This window comes from Phalacrocorax aristotelis, chromosome 5 (genome assembly GCF_949628215.1).
Source record: "Phalacrocorax aristotelis chromosome 5, bGulAri2.1, whole genome shotgun sequence".
Taxonomy (NCBI): Eukaryota; Metazoa; Chordata; class Aves; order Suliformes; family Phalacrocoracidae; genus Phalacrocorax; species Phalacrocorax aristotelis.
Genome location: NC_134280.1, coordinates 11,472,012 through 11,484,690, shown reverse-complemented (window position 1 = coordinate 11,484,690; position 12,679 = coordinate 11,472,012). Strand labels below are relative to the sequence as shown.

The following is a 12,679-nucleotide window of genomic DNA, read 5'->3' as shown; positions in this document are numbered from 1 at the left end:
CCTACATGAAACAGAAAATGTTCTCCACAGACGAAGAAGCTATTTATTAATTGTAGTCCCTGGGATGTTTGTGGTATGTGGGGCAGCCCGTTTTAGAGCTGCATCAGCCAGCAGGCCCCCAGATCACATAGCTGATCATGCTGGTGTTTGTAGGATCAGGGTGTCCGCAAAGTTTACGCTGGATTTTTGAAGACTGAAGCTTCTTCTCCTATTTTATTTATTCAGAAAATTCAAAGCAATCATATTAAAAATAGATAAAAAAATATTAGACAAAATTAAGTCTCTCTTTCTGAGCTCAAGAGAAACGTCACCCCATTATCAGCGTTGAACTCAGCTTTAAGACCTCGGTCACCACCACGAGTTTCCTTCAGACCTAGATACTATCATTATACTATCAACAGTGTTACATAGTTGTGTCTTTGACACAACTCCCTATCTCCTGTTTCCACCTCCCTGACTTTTTTTACCCCTCCAGAACAAGGGCAATGCAGTGCTGCTTTCCCCTTCTCCTGCTCAGCACAGCTCACAGGTACAGCAGCTTTCCAGCTGTTCTCCTCTCCAGTTCCTCCACCCATCCCACCTCTGCTCTCCCTCCTGCCTGTTCGCCTTCTCTTCTCTCCTCTGAACCCCCTCACCCTCTTGTGCGTCTCTCCTCAAGCCTGTATCTTCCCTCACACGCACACAGCTTAACCCCCCCCTTGCCTCTCCCAGCACAGTGCCATCTCCCCTTACCTCCAAATACCCTGTCCCTTCACTGTCTGGAGTTGGTTTCCTCCAAATCTGCCTAAGATCCTTTCCAATTTGGTTTTATTTTGTTTAGATACCTTCTACAACCAGTCAAAGCAAAAAGATTTTTTTGAGAGAAAATACAGCATTGGCAAGGCCAGTCTATGTAAGCCATTCAAAAGCAACTAAAAGGCAGGAAAAACCCCAAAGTTTCTCCTCTGTATTTGATCTTACAGAAGTCACCATTGCAAAATCCTTTTCATAGGACTGTATCATACCAAGAAGCATCAGAAAGCAGCAGCCAAGGAATCACAACCCTTTGCTTACGCAGGGACTGGAGGCTCTCCAGACCGGCCAAGGCAGGAGGAGGTACTCACCGCAGCAGGGGGATGCACGCAAAACCTCCCTGAAGCCTCTGCCTCTTGAAGCGAGACCTTTCTCTGGCTACCACCACCGCAGCGAGCATCCTGCCCTCCCCGGCGGCCACCCGCTAGAGGGAAGCAGCTCACACGAGTTACTCTGCTGCAGTGCCAAGGAGTCTTGGCACTGTGTGTCTGTGCCTCTGCAGGCGCTGGATGAAGAGTGCGCGTCCTTTGCGAGGGACCCCTGCCCTGAGAAACCCCAGCTCTGCTGGGGAACCTGCCAGGCAGGTGTGCTCAGGCTGCAGGCCTTAGAGCAGTTAACTCTGCAGCAGCAGCAAAGTGACTGCTTACAAATGTGGCTGCTTTTCCTGGCGATACACACGTGTGCTGGCCTTGGATTTGGCACTGAAGCCTGCGCTCCCATTCTACTAGCTCTCACTCCGCTTGCTTCGTTTGCATTATTTCTACGGCAGCCCTGTACGAGGATTTTCTTACACAGATCGTGCCTCCCCACAGAGCTCTAACAGCAAATGCAAGACAGAGGCACCAGTGGTGCACAGAACAGGAGGACACAAGGAAACATGAATTAAAGCCCTGCCGTGCCATTGCATGGCAAGCGTGGGGAATTAAGACAACTTACTTCCCTATAATCCTTCACAGCACATTAGGAAGTGTTTCTCATTTCTTCAACCAATACACACAAGAGACTTTCAGTTGTCGGGAGAAAAATAAGGAAAAATACAGGAAAATAAGGTCTTTCCTAGCATGCAGTGCTCACAGCCCAGCCTGCCGCTCTGGGACCTCAGCCTTGCTCTGCTGGCTCTGCCCTGCGTTTGGCTACAGCTGCCACTTTCCTCTGGCTCACCTGCACGAGGCATGCTCCTCAGCCAGGACCTGAGCTCCAAGCTCTGCTCTGCGCTTGCCAAGGTAGTCCCTGCACACAGCTGCTAGGTTAACTCTGCTCCAGCTAACATGCCAGATACTGAAATAATACATTTTAAAAAAATAAAAATAGACTCCATAAAAATACTTTCTCTTTCCATTTCAGCTGGCTCCCTTAGCCTAGCTGTTTCAGGAGCAGACAACAGTAGCAACTAAAATGTACTGACAAGTCAAGGTCCTGCTAGCAATGGGGAAGGTCAGGGATAGCACAAACAGCGATAATCCACCCGGCAAACTTGTCTGGGACAGAAGTGACAGCTCCATCAGCAAATGAGATGACCCACATGGGTTAACTCTTTCATACACAAGCGTTTTGTCAAGATTAACTTAAAATGGCCTACCTACCTGCTATTATTCTTAAGGCCTTCCACCAATTTTTGATGTTTACTGGATAATTGAAGGAAGCTCACCGAGGCAAAGTGGGTTGAGTTACAGAAGTTAAGTCTGCACTGTAACTGGAAAAATGCATGCTTCACAAGTGTGCATTTGTCATGTGGACTCTATTAACCACACGGAAAGAGCCATTAACTAGATTATTTCCCCTTAAAAAGCTAAGGGGGAAGAAGCCTTCACTGTTTGCTAAGGTCCAGAAGGACAGAGCGTATGCAATGCTTTTCTGCAAGCAGAAGTAAAAGAAACAAAGTTATTGCAATATTATCCTTAATTCACCTTTCACTCAGTTTCCGTCAAACAACGCAAACCCTTTCCAAATGCATCTTCTCTTACCTAGATGAAGGCATGTATGAAATTCAGAGAGCTGGTTCTGTTTGGGCAAAAACAAAGCAGGGATCAAAGCTGTCTTTTAACAAGCATCTAAGTTTGGCCTTAACACTAGGTTCTTCACCTAAAAGGCAAATAAGCTAGTTCTGGGCAATTTACTTTTGAAATTTTAAACCCAAGTTTGGGGAGCGTTTGAGAGCTAAGAGGGACAATAACTGATTTTAAGGAACTGAACAGCAGTTCTCAGAATTAGGAAGACAGCATTTTTACAAAAAACAATGTAACAAAATCTCAAAGAGCAATTTTATTTAGCTTATTTCGCACAAAACTTACAAGAACCATTTTGTTCCCTTCTTTAAATTTAATACAACTAGCAAGGAAAAAAAGAGGCATACTAGTACATATAATAAGCTGTACAGCAAGTGAAATATGGAAAGAGGCACCAGAAAGATCTACCAAAAATCAAAGTGCATGAAAAATACCTACTCTGAGCGCCTCACGGTATTGTATTAAGGCACCACTCCTTTAGAAGGTTTACTGAATACATCAAGTGTGCAACTTCTTGGTTTGGAATGTAAGAGTCCTTCAGCCTGTATCAGAACTGGATACCACAACCTCTGAATGGAACAACACTTGTGTTACATGGAGAGACCTCCTTCTGCCCAACATCATCTCCCAGCCAGGAGTGTCACCGTCATATGCCTCGAAAAAGCAGGTTATCGGAGTGACCAGCATTTTACTTCAGCATTTTAAACTGTAGTGTACACCAGGCCTATGAATGCTTTGCAATGGTTTTATAGAAAAGAAATGCTGCAGAGACAGAAGTAACATGGGACATATTGGTAACTATGTTATTGATAATTTATCGGAAGAACTTTTACGGACTTCCTGGAGTATCTCTTAAAGATCAAAATCTGAGTAGTGTTATAACCCAGAATAATTAAATACACTTTTCAACAGAGTATTACAAAGGTTCCTTTAGGACTAGGAATCAAGTCTGACAAATTCCACAAGACTTCAGGAATTTTAAGTAAATATGTAGAAAAAGCCCAGTATTAGACAGTAGTAAGTGTTTTTCATAATTAGAAACATTTAATACAAGTACCTGTAACTGCAAGTCACATTAAACTGGTGTGTATATATACACACACAGATATATATACTCACACACACCCACCCCCAAAACATCATTACAAGAGCCAGACAGACACCTCAGTTCATTGTGGATTCTGCACATCACTGCTCTTAAGTACTACAGAAGTTGCACCAGATTTTTCATTTCAACAACTTCATTAAGAACTATTCTTTTAAGAACCAAACTGCTTCAGTTACAAGAAGAGCTACCACAGGCCAGATTCACACCTAGTGTTCCAAACAACCAAATAGAAGTTGCAACTGCTTCTCACCAGCTATGACTTTGGTTTTGCTGCTCAGCTAGATCACCAGTCTCCTTTATTTGCAGGAAGAGGTTTGATAAGAAATCAATGCCCATATCAAAAATTAAGTGGGAACCAGTAAATGCAGAATATTGTATCAAACCATTGTACAACACCTCTACTGTAGAGAGTTTCAAACACCTCAGGAGCATGAGACTGCTTAACCTGAACTCTGGAAAAGCACATTTCTCTATGGACACGCAAAGGCATTTAAATATGAACCCTAGGCGTTACAGTATTTCATTTTTTGTCCTCTTATGGTGTAGGCCTCAAGAACACAACTGCGTGTCCCATTATAAAACCAAAGCACCCTCGAGCATTACAAATTCTAAACAGCAATGGCTGAAAAGAAGGGCATCTGGAAGTGATCTACGCATTACAGAGCATGGTGTTTCACAAGTCTCAGAACAGTTCAGTTCATACTTTCTGGGATAACTTTCCCCTATACCTTTGCCCCAGTACAGAGCTGTAGTTTTCAGTAACTCTTTTACCCCTGAATTATTTGCTACCACATATAAAACACGCCACAGAAGTGGCAGTCAGGGCTAAACATTTAATAACATGTCCTTTTTGTCCTTTATTAACAATTATAATCAGCAGAAAGAAAGACTATTCACTCAACTCATTTATTTCATGATTTATATGTAAGTCATGAAGCAACTTAACATAGGTGTTAGACATTTGTGCTTCCGTTCTCTGGCACTTGGAGGAGGAATTCAATTCCAGATAATCACATCTTGCTGAAGCATTCCTTTGCATTTGTCCAAACTTGAATTCCCTTTTTAAAAAAAAAAGTTAAGAATCAAAAGGTGGAAATACACTGTGTTTGCAAACCTCATCAACAGACTTTCTTCCACAGAAGAGTCCCACAGAACTTCACACAAGAACAAGGCAGAGACCATACTGGAATTGGATCACACTGCCTATTATATATCAACATTAACATGTGACTGAGTTAGAGTAGGACAGAATATGTGGGAGGTTTTACGCTTGTGACTTCCAACCTTCTGTGACTGCAATGTTCCTAGTTATTGGCAGTTTGCATCTGATCCCCTGCTGATAAGATATATACACCAGCCTGGCCTTTGACAAACATACCTTTTTGCACATGCTAATCTGCATAACAGCATAGCTTATAAGTGCCTCCTTCAAATCATGATTCTTTTGTTCTTTAAAGCGTTCAATGTCAGCCCAGGCACTTTTCACAAAGTCTCTGGAATTAAAAGCAATATTTCTGTTAGCGTTTGACATGTTCCATCCTCAGCTGATCTTCCTTCCTCCAAACCCTCAGCAGACAAGCTACGTATGACAAAGCGCTCCATCTTTCAGTCAGTAAACCAAGTTCTGTAGTTGTTATATATCCCAGTGTCCTCATTGTATAACTGGCACTACTACCTAGTTCTCCATTTTCTTAAGGTTTTTAATCTAGAGAATCAGTTTCACAGAATGTGTTTGGGGCTTTTCTTCCCAGTAAGCATCACTGCCACAGAACCAGCATAGTAATTCAGAATATACTTTTCTCCTCAGATTCTGTTGAGGTAACTAAGTATCTTTACGCTAACATTCAGCACACAACATTGCACAGTTCTTTGTCAATTGTCAAGTCAGAATCTTGGTCTTTCCAACATGAAAGCTCACTTGTCATCAGGATTTAAGATACTAAAGTACAACAAATATTTACAATGCAAACTTGACTTGGACAATTCACTTTAGGAATTAATTTTGTTGGTTTGGTGATGTGTCTTCAGGTCTCCTTAACTAAAATGGAGGTAGATTTCTGTAATTCACAGCTTTCATTTGTGCTGGACTATAAATACAAAGCAAGTATTCACTAGAAAATTGCTTCCAGAGCTACAAAAGGAGAGATTTCCAATACTTCTGTCAAAATGATTAAGAAGTTGCATCTACTGAGCATTACTGTTCATTAACTAGTCTCATCTTCTCAGCTCTGATCGTAACACATTAGGAGACAGCATGTTTACCCCTTGCGTTGTACGATGAACATGTTCTGACACAATCACATTGCTTTAGGAATGTTAGTTCCTATTTTTCTTGTTTGCACCCCTGAAGAAAATTTCATTAGAGCACTGAGAAGCTGTTACTCAAACACAACCCGCTAGAACTTCTAATCTCATTCAAACAAGAGTCAGTTGTCCCCGATATTAGAAGTTGCAGAATATGAGCTCAGGACCCATATGCATAAACCAAGCTAAATGCTGTACTTGAAGCAAATCAGCTTTTGAGTCTTAGGCTATTCAGCTGCAGACCTACAAGCTCACCTGCTAAACATATTACTAGCTGAACATAAAAGCACGCAAGTCAGCCATTAGAGTGGGCTCAGTCACTGGGAAAGTAATCAGCCATGCACTCAGACCAGAAGCTAACTGCATGTACTGTACTTTATTTCACAACTTGCAGCTGACAGGAGCTTTTATAGACAGCTCATAAACACCAAGAATATATTAAAACACTTATAAAATGCAAACACCTTCAAGAGCATCCAGTCAAGGGCTTTTGCTAAGACAAGCCCTGTGTTTTCTTTGAAAAAGTCAAGCCCATTTACCTGCCCTCCAGATTTTTAGACTTAAGTTGTTCTTCTCCTTCCTGTATCTGCTCTTCTAGAACCTTTATCTTGGATTCCCTTTGCTCAGGGGTTTCTTGCCCAAAGAGCTTGCTGGTCATCCCTTTCAGGGAGAACGTTCTCACAGTCTACAAAAAACAACAACACTCTAGGTTTGGGATTCTTGAGCACAGCCACAAGTCATCATGTGATTTCTTTTTTTTAACCCGCATTTAGGCTTATTCTTATTATTCAGCTGATTTTTGGCTTTAACTTCCATTTCATGAATGTCCCATTGATGAGTAGCTATAGAAGGTATGGTGGCTCACATTAGACTGAGCAAAATGGGAAGGAAGTAATTTCATGTTCCAACTCTTAAGGCTGGTCTGTGGATTGGACCATAAGTGAGTCACTCCACTGACACGGGAAACCTTTCAGAGCAATTTTCTGACTGGAGTACAAAAGAACCTGTCTTGTGTTCTGTATGAGAAAGAAAAGACAAAATAGTTGTGTATAGAGCATCAATAGATCCAACAGCAATATTAAGAATTCTAAACGCTTTTTTGAAGTTACCACTTTAAGATACCGTTTTAAGTAACATTATCTTCCGTATGAAAGGGACTAGCCATAGATCAGTAATATCCACCTTTCAAAAGGCAGAGGAAGCCTTTCAGGATTTTGATCTTTAGGATAGAGTTGTTTGTGTTATTCTGCTCAGCCTGCAACCCTTTACTTGCTCAGTAGCCAATAAAAGTAGTTTGGTGCAAACAGCTTATGTCACCAAGAACCAGGTTACTTTAAACCTCAGAGATGCCTACAGCTCATATGATACCGCTTCTCGTAAGCAGTGGCCAGCATGTTACAATGACATTTAAATGGCACTAAGTAACTTGGCTCAAATAAAAAATAAAAATAAGATTAAAAAAAAGTGGCATCTTGGAGAAGAATGTGGAAAGACTCACTCCTGTTGCCAGCTCCTCACACTGCTGTTTCTTAGATGTTAGGTCCTGTGCAGCCATTTCCAAGTCATATTGCATTAGTTCGTGCTTCCTGCAAACTGCCCTGAAAAGTAAGCAATGAAAGATCTGTCATGTAATACTTTGTTTAGTTATGCTTCCCTTCATTTAAACTTTACAAATGGCATCATACTTTTTTTTTGGCAGGCAGCACATTCAGTTATTTATCTAGCTTGAATTCAATAGCCTTATCACAGAATGTGTAACTCTGCAAATACTGTAGTTAAGCAAGATTAGATCAAAGTATAAAGAAAGTTCTTAGTACAGCAGCATTCTGCTCTGCTACTCCTCTTTCTAGACTCATTCCAAGATGCTCTCAGCAATACAAGCCCTACCACCTACTTAAGGACACCACTGTAAAGTAGTTGTATTTTAAATATATTACAGAGAAATCACAACTATGAGAAAAGCAATGTATCAGTCAAACAAAATTCTTCACATTTTATTTTTTAAACAAGACAAGAAACTGTGCTCCTAGGTTCATACAGCACCTTTCATCTGGAAAAGAAGAGAGTTTCCTCTGACCACCTGCAGTAAGTCCCAGTCCTGTGTGGGCTGACGACGCTACATCCGTCCTCCAAGGCCGGATGCACGTTCGTCTCCCAAGAGAAGCTACTTGTGCTCTGGGTTCCCACACAGCAGCTGTCACACTCACCAACCCGATTCACTACAACACTACCAGACCGCTCCAAGGGGTCCAGAGCCAGCCCATTGAGAGCACAATAGCTTCAGGTGCAATCTTACAGCATAAAAGCCATTTGCTTTTGTATCCACACTTGTAATGGAGGAATGCCCTACAAAGGCTAATGTAATAATAAAAAAAAAAAAGAGAACAGTGTTTAGCTGCACAATACTGCACAGGAGATGAAAGTTATATAAGGGCACTTTGAAACTTGCTGGAATCTGTAACAGCTCTGACAGCGCTGTTTGGGCTATCTCCTTTGAAAGCTGAGGCTTTCAGCACATTGGGGCACTATTATACCAGAAGCCAAGGAAACAGTGTAACCAGAAGAATAAACAGCATTACCTTCCACAGTATACCTATTTCAACATTTCTATCATTTCACTATTGATCAGCTCAGTTCTAATTTTTATTGCCACCCACATGGCAATCAAATATGAGTAAGCAAACATGGAGATGCCACAACATTGGAATTCCTACTTTTTGGAGAACAGAAAAGGATACCACACTAAATTCAACATCAACACAACGTTACGGGAAAGGACTATAGCTTCCATTTGAGCTACACTCTTCTGTACATACCGTAGTGCTTCTGCATAGAAGAGATACTCTTTCAGCTGGTCTGCATAATGTTCCTCTTCTTCCAGTATGTCATCAATAGAAGCTGCATATCTGGTGAAAAACAGCTATGGTTAAATATAAAGTTCCTTAATTTAACCTTTAAGGACTACGTATACAGTAACAAGGGAGGACACCTGTTTCACAGAAACACCAGTCACAAAGTGAAAGACTGAAAAGCACTTCCAAAAAGGGTTTTTCCTTTGTTTTTAATTAAACTCTGAACCAGCAAATATAAAAACTCCTGCCAGCCTTTGTTGGTTGTTGCTAGAAGATCTATCATAAGGTTTCTGCTGAAGATGAGGCAGTTTTATTACAGGAAAGGAAAACAATGTATTCCTTTTCTTTGGTGGACTGTCAATATGCAGCACCAAGGCAAAAAAGACATGGTGCAGAAGAAATCCTGCAAGGCTTAACGCATCAAGGCATAGGAATGTAAACATTGTATCTTCTGAAAAGCAAAGATGCAGTATTTTAATGCCTGCTTTCACTATTTGTTATTCAACCTGAGCACAGCAGAACTCACACTAGTGCTCTGAACATCGCAGCATTAAGTCCTTGAGCTCCTTGAAAGTGTGTTGCTTTGTCTGCTGTGTAAGTCAGACATATCAATTCAGAGCAACAAGGAGTTTAAATCTGCCTTTTAGGGAGAAATCTGAAGTACAAGGGCTTGGACTAACCCCCCAGCTCTTGCATTCGGTAAGAGTTTTGTAGTTTAGGCTGATGTCTCCTAAAAGTGGCAAAAAGCACTTTCTTTTTCTAGTTTACATTGCTTACTGGACAGTATTTAACAGGTTCTCACTAACCAAAATGACAATGCATGGAGACATGTGCAGGGACAGGCCTATAGCTAAGAAGTAACTGCTCATCCCACTTGGCACAATGACAGAAGCAGGATGCCACTTTAGCCAGCAATACAGGGCATGTTCTACTAGAGATAAACAGAACGAATGAAATCCCATCACAAATGCCTTTATCTATTCTGCCAAACTCAGTCTGGATTCTCAAGTATGTGGCAATCCCTTGCACAGCTGCAGGCTCTCTGCAGCGAGCCTATGTCTAAGCTTGTCTAGTGACCAGCACAATGTGACCCAAATGTTAATCACAGCACCTCTTAAAGTTTTTCCAAAGTATGAGCTTTTCCCTTTCTTCCTGTGCCTCTCCAGTAACTGGCTCTACAGAAAAAAGAGGCAGAGTCTTAAGCTGAAAGGGAACTGGTAATGTGACTTGGGAGGGAACAAGAAATCCCTCCTGCAAGCTCTAAAAGAAACATCACTTAGACCCCTGGAATCTAAGGGAGATACCCCTGCTGAAAGTTATCATCACCCTCAGGCCTGCTCAGCAGGGCATGCGAACCACAGCTCTTCAAAGAGGGAACGGCCACTTGCAGAGTAACTGGAAGAATGTGGAATTTTATAAGTTTGTGAGCAAGATCAGTTGTTTTCCTCTGAAATCAAAGACATGGCACACCCAGGAAAAGCCCCATCAAGGCTATTGGTGATAAATATTAATGTATGAAGTGACTGGCAACAGCAGATCAGATTGAGCAGAAGGGATAAAAGAACAGGCAGAACAAGAATCCATATTATGAATCAAAGTAAGGAAGGAAGAAGTCCAAACTGTTGAAAACAATACTTTTTCTGAAAAGTCCTGCAGCCACATAGGTCATAAGTGGCTTGCCCTCTCTATTTTTACGTTCTGAAGAGCAATAATTTTAGTATAGTGGTTAGATTTCTCAGGGCAGCAGATGGACCACATTTCAGTTTCAAGTAAGTTCTAAGTTTACAGCAGTGCTAGAGTTCACCTCTGGCAAAACAACTCAAAAAAAATGCCAAACAAAACAAGAAACCTAAACAAAAGTCCACCTTACCTAGGCAGGGTTTTCATAATGACACTTAAATTTGATTTAAAGAAGGAAAAAAAAAAAAAAGACACAGCCATGTTTCTGACTGCTTAAGCTGAAGTTCAGACACTGGTTTGTCCTAAGCAGGTAAGACAAACCAGGGGAAATCTGGAGAAGTGGTGCAGTAAGTGCTAAAGGTACCTAATACGTTCCCACTCTCCATGGAAATCAAAACCACTGTTTTAGTTTAGACTGCTTCCACCTGTAACGATAGTTTAGTTGATACAGAGATAAAGGGTCACTCATTAATAGCATAAGGGACAGAAGTCAAAGGTCTGGCATTTTTTCTTTCATCTTTTAAGTGATAGGATTACAGCCATTCTCTCAACCTTTCTCAACACACTCTGTTGCTTTCTATCACTTTAGCAAGCCTTATGCTGTTACACAACACAGACCCAGAGGTGCTTTGGGATGTCTTCCCCAAATATTAAGAAGTTTTAGATCATACTGAACAATATCAACTCAAAAGTTCAAGTAAACATCTAGTGAAGACTACAGCATATGGGATAGATAGAGAATAATTAAATTAGTCTTGAAGTTTAACATCTATATTAGGCAACCTTCCTGAAGTAGCTCTCTGTTGCGATAAACTCCTGTCTAATGTTATGGGAATGGTAAGTGGAGTGGCAAGTTATACTTTCACGAGATCATAGATATGGTCCTTACTGGTAGGAGACCACATGGGTCACTGAATGAGTTCCTGATTCTCACAGCTGCTGCTTCTTGCTTGATTGTCACTAAGAGATTACTGTTGTACAAAAGTGCCAGAGCAGAAGAGATGACAGACAATGAAAGCTAACTCAGACTTCATGCAGCGATTAGTTACCCAGAAACTCACTGCCATTACTCTGGATCTTTAACCCTGTGTTACAGACAGAAATATTAGACATCTTGGATGTGTGGAGAGGGTTCAGCCTCCTGACCAAGAAGTGAGACCTACTTCTTTTAGTTGGTTACACATCTTTAAGCATTTGACATCTTAGTGTGGTGTATTTGAACCGCTGAGAACCTACTTGTGCCTCATTAACTCCTCTGTATTATACCACGTTGTCATTATCTTTTTAATTTCTACACACTGTAACAGGTGCTTAACATTGTATTCCACCTCCACTTCAATTACTTTGTTCTGAAACACATTTTCCATTTCTTTTTTTAGGCAGAAGGCTCTGGTGAGAATAATGTTATAGCTTTCTTTGGGTGCAAACCACCACGCTAGCCAAAACACAGAAGTGTGAATAGATTATTCAGAGGGCTTCAAATTCTTGAATATCTGATAAAAACAGAATTATTCTGAAGCAGCGGAGGGCAGAGTTTCACATGGCTCTTCAAACCCTTTCACTTGACAAGGCATAACACCAATAACATCCAGGCAGTAGAACATGTGTAAGTCTGCACTGTAAACTAAAACTGATTGATAACTTTACCTCCAGACAAATTACACTTTATCAGTAAAAATATTGTATGAGGAAGTGTCAAACAGCTTCCACCTCTTGCTGGAGTTGTTAGTTATCTGTACCGTGTAATTATAGAAGAGGAATCAGTGATGAGTTTTATGAGTGATGAGTGAGATTATACTGTTTCACTTATATCCATGACTACCTGAAAGCAGAAAGCATGAGCCTAGAATACCACTTCTGTGAGCACTCCGAAGGGCTAGACTCTTATTTTGAAGGCTGTGCTTCACGTACTTTGCCAACTGACTCTAAAGATGCAA

At 41.1% G+C, this 12,679-nt stretch overlaps 1 protein-coding gene across 4 annotated transcripts in view; it reads right to left on the bottom strand.

Moving 5' to 3' along the window:
- Positions 1 to 3,041: 3,041 nt before the first annotated feature.
- SNX4 (sorting nexin 4) overlaps positions 3,042 to 12,679 on the bottom strand; it is a 36,643-nt gene continuing 27,005 nt past the window's right edge. For all 4 annotated transcript variants that reach the window (XM_075092980.1, XM_075092979.1, XM_075092982.1 and 1 more), the window contains 5 exons: positions 9,027 to 9,116; positions 7,709 to 7,808; positions 6,750 to 6,895; positions 5,285 to 5,399; positions 3,042 to 4,964 (listed from right to left, as the gene is read on the bottom strand). In XM_075092980.1, the coding sequence (XP_074949081.1) occupies positions 4,917 to 4,964; positions 5,285 to 5,399; positions 6,750 to 6,895; positions 7,709 to 7,808; positions 9,027 to 9,116 (499 nt within the window). In that variant the 3' untranslated portion in view covers positions 3,042 to 4,916. The remainder of the gene's footprint in view (positions 4,965 to 5,284; positions 5,400 to 6,749; positions 6,896 to 7,708; positions 7,809 to 9,026; positions 9,117 to 12,679) is intronic.